Genomic DNA, 20,349 nt, shown 5'->3' on the forward strand with positions numbered 1-20,349 from the left:
CATCAATAACAAGTGAGGAAAACACTCCTAAAACTGTGCTTTACAAGACGGACAGCTGCATCTCCACTGGAAAGCTCTGGTGCACTGTTTCGCTGATGAGACAGAGATAGAGAGAGAACTAAAGAAACTCTAAAGTTAACCTAGAAAGTCTGACCATTTGTCTCTAAATCATAGATCGGAATGCATTTTTCATTTTTAACAACTGGTTGTGAAGAGCTGTGTCTAGACAGATGGCAGGAGAAGGGACGACTGGCACAGGTAAAGTGATCCAGAGAGCGAGAGAGAAGAAGGACGGTGAGGGACAGAGCATGTGAGAAACTCTGACACAGAAAGAGAGAAAGAAAGAAAGAAAGGAGAAAATGGTTATTGTGAAGGGAGGGAGATGGGGGAGGAGGGGAGGTTGTATGTGTTAATACACAGGAACACTGCATCAAACCAATGCACTGCTCTGAGGCTGGCTGAGCAGCTATGAGGAGTGCGTCAGCAGTACATTCACGTTCCCACTGAAGGACAAAGGGAGGGGGCAGAGCGAGCATCTTAGCTGCCTGCAACACCGACACACATCGAAGGGGGGGAATAGAGAAAAAAGAGAGATTGGAGAATAAACAAGAAGAGGAGATGTGGATTAGAATGCTGCTCCTGCTGTTTCTCTGACGGTGGGCTGCCTGTTAGAGCGCTCGCGTGCCTCTCCATCTCTCTCTCTCTCTCACATACACACACACACACACACACACACACACACACTCTCCTTCGCACACTCTATCTTTTTCTTGCTCTTGATCTGTCAGTGGTTCTCTCATTCATTCTCTTTCGGGCTCTCTTTCCCCTCTCTTTCTCTCTCTCTCTCTTCTACTCTGGCTACTGCAGTAGTCCACCAGCCAGCCGCAAGTCTGACAGCCACACACATGGCTAACTGCCACAACTTACTACCTCAGTCCTGGAGAAAAAACTAACAAAAAAGCAAGCAGAAGACCACTGCAGGACGCAGCCTGGGGGACAAAGAGCAAGCGGAGAGAAGGATCCTCAACACCATTCTCTGCTTATGGATACAGATACGGAGCCCACTTCCACACACATCCTTCAAGCGTAATCCTCTCTGCATTCTCTCATTGCAGAAGAGGACAAGAGTGCTCTCTCTCTCTTCCGATAGCCTTTTGCGAAGCTCCAACAGTGCAGCGTATCCTCTTCTACACCCCCCACACAGCGCCACCATCTCTCCCACCACCCCTACCCCCCCTCCCCCCAGGAGGAATAGACGGATTACTGCTAGCTGTGCACACAGCAGCCTGCAGCTGCTCTGACCAGGGCCAGCCCAACATTGGGAGGAAGCAAGAGGAACACAGAGGAGGAGAGGCGAGGAGAGGGGGATGACTGTGCCGGGAGTTCTTTAGCCTTTTTCTGTCTCTCAGTCTCTGTCACAACAGGGCTAATCAGCGACCGACAAGCCCTTGGCAAAGTCACAGTGAGGGAGGTCTCTCACCCAAACAGGCGACCAGCCGGACGAGCCAACACATGTATCAGGACCTGACAGAACTGAGGATTTTTATTCATTTCACTTGGTCACTTCTTCTCTCCTCTTCTGTCGTGTTTAACTGCGTTATGGATCGTTGTGATTTATCTATAGTGCAGCTGCATTTTGGAGTCTGCTGCCTGGCAGAGGGACAGTTGGTGGGGGCAGAAGGAATCTGGGCACCTGCTAAGCCTTCATGGCCTTACTGCTGTCTGTGAGTGTTTTCCATGCTGCTCTCAGTCTTTAATATCAGGAGCCATTTTGTACCCTTGGCTAATAGAGGGCCACACTACTTTCTTAAAAAAGGAAAAAGAAGAAACCATCTATCTCATGCCATTCTGTGGAAAGGAATTACACATGAATGCTGTATGTGACTGTTGTGCTTAACATTTGGAAAGAGGCAAAAAGGAGGACTTTCAAACTAATGAGGTACGTCACTGAGACTGTTACTCAACCTATTTCTTACATTGCTGCATTGCTTTTCTTCTGTTTCTTCTCTTGTATTAATCTCTCTCACTCTCTCTCCTTATCTGTCCTCCTTTTTTTCCCCTTCATTCCCTCACAAAACAATTTTGATGCAGCATCTCCCTGCACTGTCGATGGAACTTTGGAGCCTTGAGTTGCTCCAGCCAGGCTAGGGTGGTCTGTCATTTGGTGTGTGCCATATCCCCCCACCATGCAGAATAATGAGCCCTCCACACCATGAGTCCTCTGGGCCAGGTTAGTGTGCAGCCTACCTGGAATGCAGCCCTGCTCGCCGTGCTTTCCCTCATGGTGCCTGCCTTCACTATGTGCCAGTCCACAGGCCCTGAGTTCGGCTCAGCTAAGCCACAGAACTGTCCAGGTGTGTGCTCCTGCACTAACCAGCTCAGCAAGGTGGTGTGTACCCGCAGAGGGCTGATTAGGGTTCCTCCTAACATCCCAGCCAACACCAGGTACCTGAACCTAATGGAAAACAGCATAGAAACCATACAGGCAGATACATTTAGACACCTGCATCACTTGGAGGTACTACAGTTGGGCAGGAATGCTATCAGGCAGATTGAAGTGGGGGCCTTCAATGGTCTAACCAGTCTCAACACTCTGGAGCTGTTCGACAACAGACTGACAGTCATACCTAGTGGAGCTTTTGAATATCTATCAAAGCTTAGAGAATTGTGGCTTAGAAACAATCCCATTGAGAGCATCCCCTCTTACGCCTTTAATCGTGTCCCCTCACTCATGAGACTGGACCTGGGAGAGCTGAGGAAGTTGGAGTACATCTCAGATGGCGCTTTCGAGGGCCTTCACAACCTGAAGTACCTGAACCTAGGGATGTGCAATCTGAGGGAGTTTCCCAATCTTTCACCACTGGTGGGATTGGAGGAGTTGGAGATATCAGAGAATGTTTTCCCTGAACTGAAGCCTGGAGCATTCCGTGGCCTCAAGAATTTACGTAAACTATGGATTATGAACTCTGCCATTACTATGATTGAAAGGAATGCATTTGATGACATCACAGCCTTGGTGGAGCTTAATTTAGCCCACAATAACCTGTCGTCTCTCCCCCATAACCTCTTCACCCCCCTGCAGTATCTGGTGGAGCTACATCTTCATCACAACCCATGGCGATGTGACTGTGATGTAGTGTGGCTCTCTTGGTGGCTCAGAGAATACATTCCCACAAATTCCACCTGCTGTGGACGCTGCCACACTCCAGTCCACATGAGAGGACGCTACCTGGTGGAAGTTGATCAAACAACCTTTCAGTGTTCAGCACCATTCATACTTGATGCTCCAAGAGATCTTAACATTTCAGCAGCGAGGGTGGCAGAGCTTAAGTGTCGCACAGCTGCCATGAGCTCAGTACGATGGCTTCTCCCTAATGGAACTGTTTTGACCCATGGCTCGGCTCATCCAAGAATATCTGTCCTTAATGATGGAACACTTAATTTCTCCAATGTTCTCCCATCAGATACAGGTGTTTACACTTGCATGGTGAGCAACATGGCAGGAAATTCCAACGCCTCGGCCTACCTAAACGTCAGCAATGCTGAACTCAATACATCTAATCTGTCCTACTTTACCACTGTAACGGTGGAAGTTTTGGCGCCCACAGTGGAGGAGACCCCTAAACCCAAGCCCACTGTCCCTGCATCACCCTCTGTATTTCAACCTGTCTTTATCTCCACACCTACTGTGCTATTTCAAAACACTCAGACTCCAAGGCAGGTATCAATTCCCACTGCCAGAGTCCCTAGTGAGCCAGCTGCCAGCCTGGATGAGGTGATGAAAACCACCAAAATCATTATTGGGTGTTTTGTTGCTGTTACCTTGCTGGCAGCTGCCATGTTAATAGCGTTCTATAAGTTGCGCAAGAGGCATCAACAGAGAAGCACCGTGGCAGCAGCCAGGACCATAGAAATCATACAGATGGAGGAAGAAGTTCCTCCTGTTCCACCGCCCACATCTGGATCTAGTGGCTCTGATGACACAGGTTTAGTACTGCCTACACTGGTGGAACACAACAGCAACACCTTTAAGCCTGGGTATGTGTCCTCCTCATCCCGCCAGGGCGGTTACGGTGCCCATTGGACTCAGAACAACTCTCTTCACCGCTCTGTTAGACAGCATCACAGCCACATCAGCACCATTGCTGATCCCTACGTCATTAAGACTACTCATGGCAAGGACAAGGTTCAAGAGACCCAAATCTGAGTAACGCTCCCTATGGATTTATGTCTGACTCTGTCTGAACTTCTCCCCTCATCTCTGCTCACCAGTCCATGCAATAGAATGCACAAAGAACAGAACGGTAACTTTCTTTTGTACAGAAGTGCAAAACAGAGACATTTTTTGTTTCTTGTACATGCCTATACATAAGTATATAAATATGAAAAAAAAAAAATATATATAAATAAAACTACCGTCAGGCAGTGGTGAGACATGCAAATTATATTAGAAAAGAAAGTAATTTGAAACTATTTTCTAATAACTGGTGACTTCTATTTAAAAAATGGATAATTAATTGCTTTTTTTTTTAATGAAAAAAGGAAAGTTGTGATGTCTAGCATAGGAAAAGAGGCATTTAGTTTGTTTTCGACCATATTTAGGAGGCAGTAAGAAGCTCTTTGCAAAGGCACCAGTTTCTAAATCCAGCCCCAAATGGAAGCTCCAGTTTTAACTGTGCCAAATATTATATGCAATAAAATGGTATTTCCAAACTAAGGAGTTTAAAAACACACAAAGCAAATTCTAGATAGATACAAACATTTGTCCAATAGCAGCATAATGGCACAGATAGATTGTGCTGTTCAGTAGCTATCAGCCAAATGCTTTTGGACTGCAGTGAAATTCTGCAGCTAAGGTTTAACCCTCTGTTCGCTGGAGTTCAGCAGCGTTTATTTGACAGTGCCAGTGCTTCTTAGTTGTAGCGTATCTAAACATGTTTATTTAGTGTGCACATGATTCCCCACTGGTTTAACTGGCAAATGTGGAATGCAGGCTAATAACAGTTGTTGCAAATATGTTGTTCTGTTATTGTTTGCATTTTGTATTATTTTTTTCCCTTAGGTTTTGACATGCTTCTTATTGGCTTGTGTAGTGTTTAGGGCTAATTTAGTAATGCATTACAGCAGTTGCCTGACTTGTCTCCGCAAGGGCTCATTCCGATGCTAATTTTTCAAAGGAACAGACATGTGGTGAAGTGATACAGGGCTTTGCTGACCATTCTGCTTTTGGAGAAAACAAAGAGGGTTGAGTTAAAACAAAATGAATGTCTGATGATACCGGGACTTTTCCATGGACTACATCGAAAAATTACTTTGTGTTTCTTTTTCTTTTAATGTTTTATTTTTAGCAACACTATTTTTATGGAGAGACAAAGGAGGCTATGAAAAATAAAATCTTTGGTTTGTATTTCTCTAATCAGAAACACTTTCATCTAATGTTTTTCTTTTCTTCTCTCTGAAAATATTTCCATTTGTGTGTAAGTTGTTTAATCGTAAAGGCTGGAGGTAGTATTGTAAATCGTATCTTAGCCAACACCCCCATCTTACGGTCCTATGCATTTACTTAGTGTCTGCATGAATGGGTCTTTAAGTAACTGGTGTACAATGCTGCATTATACCCCACAGTGGGGCTCTATGCAGGTCAGATAGGCTGTTGGTCTTTGATGCCTCAGCTTAGTTCTTAACATTGATTTCTCAGTGACTGTGAAGGGAAAAAATACATGTATCCCACAGTTCTACGGTTTGTGGGTTTCTTTTCCTTACGCATTCATCCGCAGGTCATACCTCTTACCTGAATGTGTCATTTATGGAACAAAGAGAAATATATTGGGGGTTTTAATGATATGAGTCCAACATTATTTTTCTTCAGCAAAACAAGTATTGCATTCCAAATGCAGTCTAAATATATCACTTAAAAATGAGAAAGCAGGCATATTTTTAGTTTTGTTTTTGTTTTGTTTTTTCTTTTTGCAGATGCTGTATGTGTCAGTGCATTTCTGAGCAATCTGGTCTTGACATCACGCAGCTAAAAGGCCAGCTACCATAAATAAGCGTGGGCAGTCTGTGGTGACTGAAACGGCTTACCCATGATGTTATACTGTTGCTCTTCATACAAACACTCATCAGTCCTCCTTATTTCATACTGATTTTGACAGATGCTGTTCGACCCTCCACATTTCTGGTCATTTCAGACTTTTATGTTGCAGTGAAAAAGTGCTCCTGCTGAGACTATGTAGGGATGAAGAGGAAATTAAAGTATGACCCTTTTGATAATTATGGTACATGTTGAGTTGACAGGAACACCAATGCTTCATTTTAAAGCTCCAGGCCAGCCATCCAAGACACTTAATAATTGGTTTTAAAGGTACTGGGTGATGTAATATATAGATACTTAATTTACTATGACATTTACACTAACGTGACTGCATTACAGTTTGTTTCTGGTGCAGTAAAAGAAAACAGGAACAACAGCTATGCATGGTTTGAAATATAGGTTGATTGAGGGTGAGTTTTCTAAGGATAAACTCTTGTAAAAGGAAAATTTTTGAATTATACATATTGTTGCCTCTCATCCAAAGTCGAGCCTTTAGCCCCCTGTGACCCTGAAATGGATAAGCGGTTAAGAAAATGGATGTATGTAAACAATGCTGTACAATATGTTGCAGGTGTTGATTAAATACCTCCAAATTTTTGAAGGTTTTCTAAATTCTCAATGGACAGTGAGGTGCTTGTGTTTTCTGGCAGCACACCTGACAGTGTCCAGGTAAGGAAGGGCCTCAATAAGCAGATTCAACTCAACTGTTTCTTCAGTTTCCTCAAGAAAATGCAAGGATGATCGACTACTGAATATTCAGGTGCCAAACAGAATGTGGTGGCTGTTTTTTTGCGCTGGCAAAACAGAGTGTTCTTGGTTGTTAGAGTATGTGTGGGTTGAAAAAGAGCAGACTCTTATTATTTTCCCCCAGCACAGCATGGTTCTTTGGCCGTGCTAGCATCTTCATAAGAGGCTACTGGCTGTTTGCAACGCCTTTAATGTGCCTGATAACCAGGCACATATAAACATTGACAACTACTTCCTTTCTTCTTCTTTTCTTCCTCCTCCGCCTCTTCAGTGTTAAGAGCAAAAGCAGAGGAAAGTCAGAAATCAACTTAGTACTATCAACTATTCAGTCAGTTTGCTTCCCTCTTGCTGTTTTTGTTTTTGCTGTTTTTGCCTTGTTGTAAATAAGATAGGAAGATGGCGTGCCATAACTGCTGCCATCTCTGACTGTTTTTCAATTAGTGATTCAGTATGAAATAGATCGTGTTTGAAGGTTTATAGGCTCATCTGTTTGGTACACTGATTTGCATACGTCATTTGAACCCATTTGCTTTTTCCTTCTTTTGTATTTACTAAAAGGTTAATGATAAAGTCAAATATATGATTACTTGTTTTTAAGGAAGCAGCGTGTCACTAGCTCTTGTTCTTGCTTTACACTTTGCAGGATATGGAGGTAAGTAAAAATAATCTGTAACTTGCCACCATATGGGTGGATCTTATTCCAACTTGATAAGATCTGCAGAGAAACAACTAAAAGGCTAGGATACGGCTCTATGGCTTGCATTCTATAAGGCTGAGGGTTTGTTTGAAACATGTCCTTGAGCCCATAGATCCATATCTGTTGATGAAGTCTCTTGCAGAAAAAAAGTGTTGGTCAGGTGGCAGAAATGCTGCCACAGTCTCTCCATTGACTGATGCCTTTTTGTGCCCACAGAGGGATTGTAATGACCCTTAGAAGTGAGAAATTGTCAGGACTCATCCTTCTCTCAACACTTGATTTATCATACTGCAAAGCTTTGGCCTGTGTCTTTGTTTTTTTGTTTGTTTGTTTTTAACTAGGGCAGAATGTGCACAAATTCAAAAGATTAAAAAATGTAAGGGAATTAATAACCTTGAATCACATTGTCAAAATAATATATACAATGTTTTGCAATTTCACTGGCTATTGGTTTTGGATCGAGGAAAAATGAATACTGTTAATACATCAAAGAGAAAATGTAAATGCGAGAGAAGACACAGCAGCTTATATACATATAACCAGATAAATCTACAGTTAGTTGACAAATAAAAGGCCAGTGCAAAAGTTTGATTTTCGTTTTTTTTAGTTTTGCTAGATTGTATTTTGTGTTGCTGCAATTTTCCCACCAATTACTTTTTATGATTAAGCAAAGTACCGCAGGTACATTAAGCTAAGCCAATCATAAACTATATTTTCTGATTCAACTGCCAAGAAATTGTTGAAATTGTTGATGAGCCCTCATACCTCCACTAAATGAAAATCTGAATGTCTTCCACAAGGATATGTGGATCTGGATTATTTTATTTCATATTAATGTATTTTCTTAGAACATCAAGATGTCCCAGATTTTGCCTTAATTTTATATATGTTTTGCATATCAAACAAAATTTCTAATTGACCCCATCTCACCTTACATTTGTGAATCATATTCCATATACTTAAGTTTTTGATGGTTTCTAATTCCTCAACGATGCTGTGTACACCAGGTGAGTGGCCTTCTTCTTTGAAATAATGAAATAATGCTCTCAGTTTTACTACACCACTATGAACAAAGTATGCCAGGTTTCTCCTATGCAGTAGAAAAGATGCGAGACTTCATCAGGACATTCACTCAGTGTTGGTCTGATTCAATGAAGAACATTAACATGTAAAGCCCTTGTGATATGTATACGTATACTAAATACGATTCCACAAAAAGGAAATAAAAAATAAAACATAAGGTAAGGTGTCACTACAATTATATTGCCTCAAAGTAGAGACGCAGTTTGCATCCTACTGAACTACACTGCATTGTATAAGTCAGTGTCACTGGAATGTAGGCCACGGTACTCTCTTTGAACCACTGCAACTCAGGATAAGGGATGGCAACTGGAGGTTGTTCCTGAAGGTTTAATTCTCTGTCAGTCCATCTGACACTCTTTATTTTTTCCGAGGGGTGTATGTGTCTGTGTGTAAGTGCCTGTGTATGTGTGTGTGTGTTTTCAGTGTCTTCTAGAGTCTGTCATGTTATTTTAATCCCTCTCATTCATGACTATGAAGGTAAAAGTGGAACTCATGCATGATATACTGACAAGCAATGTATGCTAACAGGGAATCCTAAAGCAAGCAATAATGCTAAAAAAAAAAAGTCATATTTGTGGACAGGCTATATTACATTCTACAGAAATGTAGATACTATAAGTAAAGATTTGGAGGATACAGTTTGGACACCATTTGACTGATTTAATCAAGGTGTGACTTTTATGTCTGCCACAGAAAATAGCAAAGTGTATATTACAGGTATTTTTCACAGATCCCATCTCTCTCTGAAAAAGAAACAAAAACAATTACATCTACAAATACAGAAGATCTTCTGATATCACAAATAGAAAGCAAAATACCCGACATGTGTACCCCTAATCTTCTTTATTCACCACCAACTGACCCACACATGATGTGTGTGATTGTATTTGTTTATGAGAGTATTACAAACAGTTATCTAGACCACACCGTACATTATGATTACCTGATTTAGGGCTTAAAATAACTGCTTTAGGTAAATTTCCTCTGGGGGTGACTACATAGCACTGAAGGAAGAACTGGGCTGTTACACAGTTACTCAGGGATTAAGTAAAATTAAAAGAAGAATGTTTACATTTGAGATTACATCTCAAATTGAGCCCTCACAATACACTGAGATTTCAGGTAATACAAAGCTAAATCCCTTTTGTCAGCTGGTCCTAAGACTTACTGATCAAATAACTATATACTGTTCAACTTCAAACCAAGACTGCATTCTAACCCCTAATCCAAAGTTGTTGTTTTTTTATCTGAAGCATCAAATAAACTCAGGACGAAGCTGGGAGATTCAAGTAGGGACACTATTTGCAGTGGCCCTTACTCACATCTATGATGTGTTCTCCCTGCTGAAGAGGAAGAAAGAAAGAAAGAAAAGTGGCCTGGAGTTAAAACTCTGTGGTGTTGCTAGGTCAAAGACAGTTTTATGTACAATCCACATGAATCAGAAATTTGCGTTATCACAATGTATGCATGCATGAAAATGTCTTTAGTGACTATACTCTAGCCATAAAGAAAAGATGTTAACCATCAGATCAAAGAGTCTGTATCCCTGCACAAGAGGTAGAGACAAAGCTGTATTTCCCCCTTAAGATGACAAATAGTATTAACAGCATACCTTCACGCAAAAAGGAGGACACAAGTCAAAGCAATAAAAAACGATTATGTCAAAATAAAATATTATCAAAATAAAAGATATTTTGTTTTTGTCAAAATAAAATCTTGACATAATCTGTCTTACATATTTAAAACTCACACACATACTAACAGAGATTTGTCTTTCTTTTCATTCATGTTCTTTTCATTTTAATGTGGTTATTAATTTTATTTTACTTAATGAATTGTGTTTTTCTCTTTCCCTCCTTAGTTTTTAATTGCATCATCCTTCAAGCTATGGCAGTATTGTCCACATGACGTTCACACCAGAAAGAACATAATGAACTGAGTTGAGAAAAACACAATGTGATAGTCCGAGCAAGACAGAGAGAGCAACAGAGAGATTTTGGAGAAAGTTCAGGTGGTACAGACTTTTTGAGCTGCACCAAAGCCAAAACGCCACTGAAACACTATCTATTTGAGCTTATAGGTTCATCAACAGACTCACTGTCACATCTTCACAGCTCAGCAACAGTTCTGGCAGTTGCATAGATTCAGTTGGCTTTTTTTTTCTTCTTTAAACTTGACTTCCGCCTCTTTTCTCTTTCATTCTATCGACCCTGCCAATAACATCCAAGGCCCCAGGGTTGCTATGGTTTCCCTGGATTCCAGTGCAATGGTGATTGGCTGTTGAGGAAATTGTGGTAGACATGGAGCTGTGTGAATAGGGAGCTTACTGTGACCCTGACAGAATGCACTGTATTCATATTTACTTTGAGGACCTTGGTTAAACAGCCACTCGAAATAAAGCTCAATGGGCCTACTCACTGGCTGGTATGTGCTGAGTTCATGTTGTGGCAGATAGAGGAGAATGATGTGAAAAAGGAAAAAAAATAATTTATAATGTTTTTTACAAATCGCAAAAGCAGAGCTCTACAAATCATTGTTATGTGACACACGATGGAAGGAAGCAATTTACCAATTTTTTTTTACAATTTAACAAAGCAATGACATTTACAGTAAAAATGCAACAAAAAACACTATAATAAAATACAGATGTTTTCTGTACTATCTTAATAACTAAGAAAACACACTGCAATATGTGCCAGCAAAAATGGGATGTATGAGACTCAAGAATATTAAATTGCAGACAATAGCTGAAAGAGGAAAACAAAGATCTCTTTGTTAATACAGTCAAGAGTGGAATACAGCAACACACTGTAACCTGTGTTTCTAAAAGTTGGATCTCGGTAGTGCATAGGATGTGAATGCGCATACTACTATGTACTCCTGCTAAATTCTCTAAATTGTAAATTGTCATGGGAAATTGATAACGAAAAATTGCACTGTGCTTGTGCTGTGTGTTCTAAGTGTGTTATATCAATACTGGATGTTGAATGCATTGAATCTAAACCATCTAAGATGTAGGATGAGGAATGTGTGAAAGTGACATGAGGCAGCACTCTAAATAAACTGAGGCACACCGATTTTGACTCACGCTGTAATAACACAAACTCTAAATATGTAAAAAAAAAAAAAAAGCAGCGGGCCAAATTGCTGGTACTGCTCCTTGGAATATTATTTATTTAAATATTTGTTATTTTTTGTGTATATAATGTGGGAATTATTTATTTATTTATTACTTACATTGTAAAGTAGCTCCTGACTCAAGGACCACTTACTATTTTACGCGTATTCCTCAGTAGATACCACAGTGAGTGGCGGGACACTGGTAACCACAATAATCTCATTCACCTGTAAGCATAATTACATGTAGCATACCCCATATGGGTGCATCAGACACACAAAGATGGCTGCTAATTAGTAACCTACAAATAAATACTTGGTCAGTCTGTTAGTACATATATAACAAATCATACTGTAGGTGAGGTAGCTGTATTGAAAATGCTAAGAAAGGAATCAACAAAACAAATGGTCAGGATGTCCAGTTCAACTGGTCAAATTAGATAAGGAGCCTTGGAGAAAGCCACCAGTTGCAGTCAAAGTAGCCTATACACTCAGCCACTTTGTTAAGTACACCTTAACAAAGTAGTTCTCGGGGTGTACCTCCCTTTGCCTTCAGAAGTGGCTTAATTCTTTATAGCATAGATTCCACAGGGTGCTGAAAACATTCCTCAGAGAGTTTGTTCATTATTGACACGATAGAAACACAAAGTTGCTGCAGGTAGTCAGCTGCACATCCACAATACATTCAGACTGAGATCTGGTCACTGTGAGATTATCGGATTTTTGTGACAAGCTGGAAGCAGCCCTCAGAAGATGGGTGCATTGTGGTGATAAAGAAATAGAATTGGTCAGCAACAATACTTGTGTAGGCCGTAGCATCCAAAGTGTTTCATGAAAAGATGTCCTGCATCACCACCAGCCTGCACCACCTAGCACCACCGCCAGCCTGAAACACTGATATAATCTTTATGCTTTCAGGTAGTTTCCACCTATCATCCAGATGTTGCAGCAGAGATCATGACTGATCAGACCCAACTACAGTTTTCCAGTGTTCTGCCGTCCAATTTCACTTAGCCTGTGGGAATGGTAGCCTCAGTTTCCTGTTCTTAGCTGACAGGAGTGGCACCCGGCATAGTCTTCTGTTGCTGTTGCGCATTCATAGATGCTCCTCTGCATACCTCGGCTGTAACAAGCGGTTATTTGAGTTGCTGCTGCCTTCCTATCAGCACAAAGCACTCTGACCACCCTTCTCTGACTTTTTGCATCAACAAGGCATTTTTGCCCACATAACTCCTGCTCACTGAATATTTCCTACTTTTGGATCAGTCTCTTTAAACCCTAGTTTAAAGAGACCCTAGTTTGTGCAGGAAAATCCCAGTAGATCAGCAGTTTCTGAAATACTAAGACCAGCCCAGCTGGCACGAACAATAATGCCATATTAAATCATCTTTCTTCTCATCCTGATATTTAGCTTAAACTGAGCATATCTACATGACAAAGTTGCTGCCATGTGATTGGCTGATTAGAAGAGAACTTGAGCAGCTGTAAGTAGTTGTTGAGTATATACAGTGCACAGCTTAACCGCCGGCCTCTGTCCAGCTCAAATAATTGAGTTATGAAAAAAAGAAAACGGATAAAAATACCCACCAACTTTTCATGAAGTTTAGAATTACCTGTAGAGACCAAAACCATGTATTTCTATTTGTACTAGACCAGGGGTCTGCATGCAGTGATGCAACTTGACCTTAATATTAGCATTGTTATTAGTTATATTAGTTTTATTATTAGGATTATTATTAGTAGTAGTAGTAGTAGTAGTTGTAGTGGCAACCCACCCTGAGCATCATTAGTGATATCACAATCAAAACTTATTTAAGTATGGATGTATGAAATAAACAGCACTTAAACTTGTAACACAGTAAAGAAAATTGTATTCAAAAAAATACAGTAACTGAAACAAACTTTGTCCTGCGCAAAGGCTTTGACATTCTGTGTACAACCAAAACAGTAAGTGATGGATTTTTACACTAGTAATAGTAAATTATTAGAACTGGACACTAGAAAACATACTAACAGAAGATGTAAACAAAGGTTTCCATCCACAATGTTACAAGTCAACCACAAGTAAAGGCATTCAGGCAATCTGTGATTTGTTATAGTTTGATTCAGATTATTCACATAAACACATTCATAACATACATACTAAACTTGTTCAGAACAATTGTCAATCAGCACTGTGTATTACATACACAAGCTTGAGTGCCTGTGTGTCTGTGCTTGGCCGGTGTATGTTAGACCGAGGCCAATCATTCTGTAGAATGAAAGCCTGATAAACGACAATAATGTTCGCTGTGTAATTGAAAGACATAGAACCCCAATTTGTTTACACTGAAGTAAGAAAAAATATCAATGAGAAATGCAAGCACAGGTTTTATTCTGTATGTGGGATAATTATGTGTTCTTAAGAGAAGCATTTATCTTAATACACAGAAGATTACCCTCCAAATCACTCTCACAAATTCAAGCTATCAGCTTGGAAATAACCTGCTGACAAGCACGGGGGGCATAAATGTGTTTTTATTTCAACACTAATTCTCTGTTGTGTTTGAATTACGCAGACCATTAGGACCGGCAAATGTGCTCCAGGCCAGTGTGTGTGTGTGTGAGCATATTTGTGTATAAACGAGTATGTTGGAACAAGAGTGTTCAGTGGCGTGTCGGTGGTATTAATAGGAGGATGTGAAGATGCAGTTGTTTTGCCTTCTGCATGTGCTGTACATTCACTACCTTATCACTTCCAAACACTCTGGCGCTGCTCTGTCAACTCAAATGAGCTAATTGCTTTAGTCTTCCACTCTTACTTATTTTCATTTTGGCTCCCTCCCACTCTTTCTTTCTACCCACACACAATGGCCGCTGACTCGCTTTAGATTCTCATTGTCCCTTACTCTCTCTCTCCCTCTCTCGCTCGTACAGTTTCTTAATGCCTTTTTTTAATTTGGATTCTGTCTAAGAATTGCACCTTGTCCTAATTGCCTTTGCAGCTGAGTCATAGCCCTTCTCCAAGCTATTTTCTTTGAGTGACTCCCTTTCAGCACGGCTCACCTCTTTTAAATATATTCTCTGTTCATTTTTTTTAGCGACCTTTGCAATATGTTGATCAGAAAGAAACTGTAGATCTATTAAGTTCTGCTTTTTATTCCTTGCCTTTTCTTGCTCTTCTCTCTCTCTCTCTCTCTCTCACTTGCTGAATTTCCTCTGTAGCCTCTCAGAGAGTAAGGATGGATTATAGTGTGACAAAGAGCCATGGTGCAGTATAGGGGGATTTGGGAACGCCAAGCTCTCTGTCATCTCAGGACTCACTCATATGCCTCTGCACTCCATTATTGTCCCACTGACGCATCTGTCTTAACAGAGAGCAGGGAGGGAGTGAGAATTAAGTGAGGGATGATATATGTGTGTATGTGGGTGGCTGGGCACTAGCCTTAATTGACAGGACAGTCCTAGTATTCTTGAGTTTCTTGGACAGTCTAGATGGAAACTTTGCAAAAACAAAACAAAAAAAAAGTGGTTTCTTGGACTTTTCCATAGCATAACACCTTTATATTAAGTGACATGAGGTTTAAATGAAGGGAAATGGAGCAAAGTGTGACTACTGTTTAAGTATGCACCATTCTAGTCATAATCTGAGGTAAATGTCGCTGCTTGCACAGTGATGACTAAATCACATTAACCACATAACTGCTGGCTACAGCATAGACCGCTCTTTACTAATAGCATGCTGCACAGCTAGTCTGAGGTTGAAACAATGATGAGATCATTTGTCTTAATGAATTACAAAAATGATCATGCATGACTTTCATGTGTATGGTTGATTATTATGATTATTAATACTGGATTTCACAGAAACTGAGTACATAGTGTGCTCCTGTTTGCCTGTATGCTGCATTCACCTCATTGTTTCTATCAGCAGTCAGTTAATCAGTTTAGAAAGCAGTATATCTTCAGGAATCGGGTAATCTGATAAACTTTATATATTTGAGAGAAGACCGATTTCTTTTTAAATCTTGTGTGCGTGTGACACCTGGAGTGCATAGTGCAATGATTTGATGCAGTAAGCAGTGGCAGAGGGACTGAAGCAGACACGCACGGTGGTCTGAAAAGAAGATCCCAGCACATGTGTCTGTTTTGGAGAAGGGGTTGGGGGGTTGGGTTTGGGAAGCTTTCTTACAAGCAGGTTAGGACTCCCAGGAGCATCAATCCTGCAGCAAACTGCTTTGATCAGTTTGTAGTCTAAATCCAATTTAAGAGTTTGCCCCAAGCAAGAGTGTGTATGTGTGCAATTTTGTTTATAAAGTGTAAACTGGTGCTTGGCCCATGGCAGGCAGTGTCTGCGGGCTACAGCTGCAGAGCATGTACATATAGACATATGTATGTGTGTATGCATACATGTATGCATGTGCTCTTTGGAGGCTGTGCTGTGGGTAATCAAGCATCATTAATATTCCAAGTTGCCACATTCAGGAAATAAGGACCAGCGCATGAAACACAGCCACCCCTTTGTAACCACTTCTATCTGTCCCACTCAAAGACACACATGCACACATCCATAAAGCTAATACACACTAACACATCGCCCACTTTTTCTGAATACGTTACTATGTTCAATATTTATTGTTCTAAAACTGCGGCTGCTCTGATTAGCATTTCACCCTAGTAAAAAAATAAAATAAAACAGTATAAAATATTCAGCTTGTGGAAGTAAGAGTCATGGGAGCCCTGAGAGTGTTTATTCATGTTGCACCCTGGGAAAGCACACAGGAGCATGTTGGAGAGAACACTTTACAGAGCACAGCAGAGCTCATCAGCTGAATATATTACTCTGCTCCTGAAGGCAACGCTGTTCACTCTGGACTCCAGCAGAGTGAACACTGCTGATCAGCAGGACACACACACTCAGACACACTGATTCTGTCTCCCATTTCACACCCACCCACACCTCAGCCTCATCTCCCCCGAGCTGCCCTTTCTTCCATCTCGTTCCTCAGCCCATAATGGGGAGGAGGAGAGGATGTTAATAGGCAAGAAAAGGTCAAGGACAGCCACTGATATCCTGCTTAAGACACAAGACCGTTGTTAACAAGAATGAAGCACTAGAAAGATTTTGTAAGGTGCAGGTGCGCGAAGAGACCTTGATGGATACATGGTTAGCAGTGTTCAGGATAGCATGTTTCAAGTCATTATGTATCGCTGTAATGATATCACATTAGACTCGCCTGTAAAACAAAAAAGAAGAACTTGTTCCTCTTGCTAATTTCGAAAACTGAATTAAAATGACTCAAACAATAATGTCACTTGTGTTTCATAAGTCACCTTGAGTGACTGTGTCTCACACACGATGAGCAACAAGATTCAGTTCAATAGAGCCCAACCTAGCTCTTTTAAGATAATGCCGCTTCCTTTCAACTCCAACATGCAGTCACTGAATATCTGAACATCAGGGTCAGAGACAAAGATCCTGAACCCTTCGTCTTTAATAAAGACTTTGCATGAACTATAAATCAACAGCATTTTGCTCGTGGCTCTTCAGCCTGGACATTTGGGCATGAACTTCTTCTTAGATATAATGGGGTAATGTGGAGAAATAATAAAAACATCAAATAATCTGATTCATTTAGTGAGTATTTTTAGGTGTATTTGATCTGTTAAGAATCACTTTACACAACACTGAAATATGTTTCTTGCCTTAAGTCTTTTGAAATGATGCTAGAAAGGCAAAAGTCTCTGTTGTTACTACAACAAAAGGCTTTGTGTAAAACACACGTTAGACTGGTTTTCATCAACTTTGTAGTCTGGTTTTGTAGTTTCATTTATCAAAAAGGATAGAAGGAAATGTGTGTGTGTGTGTGAGTCTTATTATTTTTAACAGGAAATTATATGACAGTGCTTCCCTAGCAGTGATGTGGAGAAATGCAACAAATAGTGTAATACACTGCTTTCTAAAAAGTAAAAATAAGAAAATACATTCTGGAAAAAAACAACAACTAAAAAAACTAATGACTAATATATGTAAAATATGCTGCAACTGCAGTACTGATGATTAGCCGCCTTAAGTGTACCTGGAGCTTGAGCGGTTGAAAATGGCACAGAGAAGTGACAGTGGCTCTTTAGAGAAAGTGCTGATACATGTCAGAGCTTCCTGATTCATTAATCAAAGCACACACCTAACTTATTAAAGCCAGCAAAGAGTATCTGTTATTTTATCACGTCGGCAGTTTTCTCTTTTCCGCTGTGCTTTTATCCTTGATTGTCCGGCCGATCATGTAAAGAGAAAGAAGAGGAGAGAGAGAGAGAAACCTCGCTAACAAGGCTCATGTATCTCAATCACCTCAAACAATATCCGTTCCAGCTAAAATATGCAAGGCAACACTCCTCACAATACCAATGCCAGGGGGCACAGTGGCTGGCATTTCCTGACAAATAGACTTAATTTAGATGTAACCCTGTTTTTGTGTTATTAATTCTCCTTTCACCTATTTACACATATATGTGCACACAAGCAAATCCAGCCTCTATTTTTCATTCATTCCCTTTGTCTTTTTGGAAGTGATAAGGTTTGAGCTCTGACTGACAGGCGACTGCATCCTCTCCCCCCCCTTTTTCCCTTTTCAACCTCTCATGGTCTCACCATTTCGGAGCTTCCCCTCTGCTCCCATTCTGCCCATCAGCATTATAAAGCTCCATACTATCATACCATTCATGCACATACACAGAAACGGTAAGGAAGAAATTATGAGGAGGAGCGGGTGAAAGAAAGCCTTGAGTTTTAGCTGACACAGTGTCTCTAAGCAACTCTAACTGATTTTCTTTTAACTCTCTGGTTAATAATACAGATTCGACTGCTGACAGAACAAGAGATGACTCTTCCAATGAGTTATTTTATTTTCTCTCCCTTAGTCACTTCTAAGTGTTAAACAATAGTCATATATTAAACTGACAAACGACTGCTGTGACCGTTGGATGGCTTTAGACGCAAAAGATGGTAAAGTGGGACTAATCTTTACATCAAATAACCCTATGATTGTCACTCTTTGTAGCCTCGTTACACAGAGTATTTTTTAAGTAGTCATTTTCTAGATGGGCTAAACTAGTATACAGTACCTGTCAAGAGCTGCAATATTAACCTGGAATCTACACAAAATGCAAAAATAAGAGATGCAGACTCTTCGCGGCTGCTCAAAATTATGCAAAATTACATGTTGTTGAATTTAAAAGTTTACATATTGTTTTCATTATCATTCAGTTTGAAGAATGTAATTGGATTTTATGAAAGTATTACTCTCTCAAGGTGTTTTAGCCTGACAGCCAAAGTTTATTTATATGCAGTTTGTCCTGTGAAATAACAATAACAGTCCCAAAGACTTCAAGGTCTGTTGTTGCTCTGCTACACTCACAGGTGACAAACACTGGAAAATGAATGCATGGCAAACATGGCGCCGTATATAGGGCAAGATCATAAAGTTGGCTTTCTGGTTTTAAAATCCAAAAACTAAACCTCATTCAAATTTGGCTCATAACGGCTTTCAGATATAAGCCACACTGTTTCTCAGTGGGTTCTCAAATCTTTTCTTTGGCAAAAATTATATATTGAATGTTTTCACTGCAGTTGCTGTTGTGTTGTTTTTAATTCTTATAGCAATTATATAAATGATACATTTCCACCTAGATGCTGCCATTTTTTTTAAAGGACATAAGCAAAAGACAAGAAAACAAAAACAAAAGCTAAAAACAAAGAAAACGGTCAAGAAGCAGCTGTTACCAAGGTCCACTTTTAGAAAGTGTTAGTAGTACAGAATTCCTCTCATATGCTGCACAGTTTTTGTTGGATAAATAAATTTATCTGGTGTCTTGTATATCTGACAGTTTTATTTGGCTTAGCTCTTGTGTAATAGCGCTCTTCAACTACACACTGAACAGCGAACATCAAGTGTTTACTCTCGGGCTTCTTCTCACTCTGATTTCCAAGTGACTTGACTTGTTGATGGTACGCAGCAAACAGCTCCAGCCACGGTGAAACCCGCCTACACGCGAAACAGAGCTGTTGTGTGTTATATCTTCAGGTGCAAGGGGGAGGGAGAGAGTGAGAGTTTGGAGAATCGTGTGACTGTGTGTATCGTGATGACTGCTGCTGTGCATGCCGTCACTCCAAGTTCAGACTTGTGCTGCTGTTTTTCTGCTGCACTGCAGAGGCCTGCGTTGCCTCTTGCTCACAACTTTAGACTGGTTTCCCCGGCAACCAGGGTGTCTGCACATAGAGAGCAACCATCTTCCCCAGATGAGAGCTTTTGTCAGTACAGTCACGCTCACTAGGACAGAGAGAGAGAGAGAGAGAGAGGGAGGAAAGGAGAGAGAGAGGGAGACAGAGAGTGATGAGAGAGCACATGGTAACTCTTACCCATATATCACTTATATGTCTGGGTGAGACCTAAATTGCTGTTTGTCCAACCAAGTACTCAAACCTTTTCAAGTTATAGCAGCATAATATCTCTCAATTTTTCTCTCTCACACAAACATCCTCCACAAGTTTTGCCGGGACATTTTGCTTCTTCTAGGTACCAGGGAAGTGATGTCAAGTTTACAGGGTAAAATAACCCAAGATGAAAAAAATACC

General features: G+C 40.5%; 1 protein-coding gene across 1 annotated transcript; it reads left to right on the forward strand.

Annotated features, from left to right (window-relative positions):
• The first annotated feature begins 764 nt into the window (after positions 1-764).
• Positions 765-8,110, forward strand: lrrc4.2 (leucine rich repeat containing 4.2). The gene is made up of 2 exons (XM_005752862.2): positions 765-1,939; positions 2,092-8,110. The coding sequence occupies exon 2, from the start codon at positions 2,213-2,215 to the stop codon at positions 4,205-4,207; it is 1,995 nt and encodes a 664-aa protein (XP_005752919.1). The 5' UTR covers positions 765-1,939; positions 2,092-2,212; the 3' UTR covers positions 4,208-8,110.
• The last annotated feature ends 12,239 nt before the right edge of the window (positions 8,111-20,349 follow it).

The sequence above is a fragment of the Pundamilia nyererei genome, unplaced genomic scaffold (assembly GCF_000239375.1).
Source record: "Pundamilia nyererei isolate P.nyererei 1_Seehausen unplaced genomic scaffold, PunNye1.0 scaffold00386, whole genome shotgun sequence".
Lineage (NCBI taxonomy): Eukaryota > Metazoa > Chordata > Actinopteri > Cichliformes > Cichlidae > Pundamilia > Pundamilia nyererei.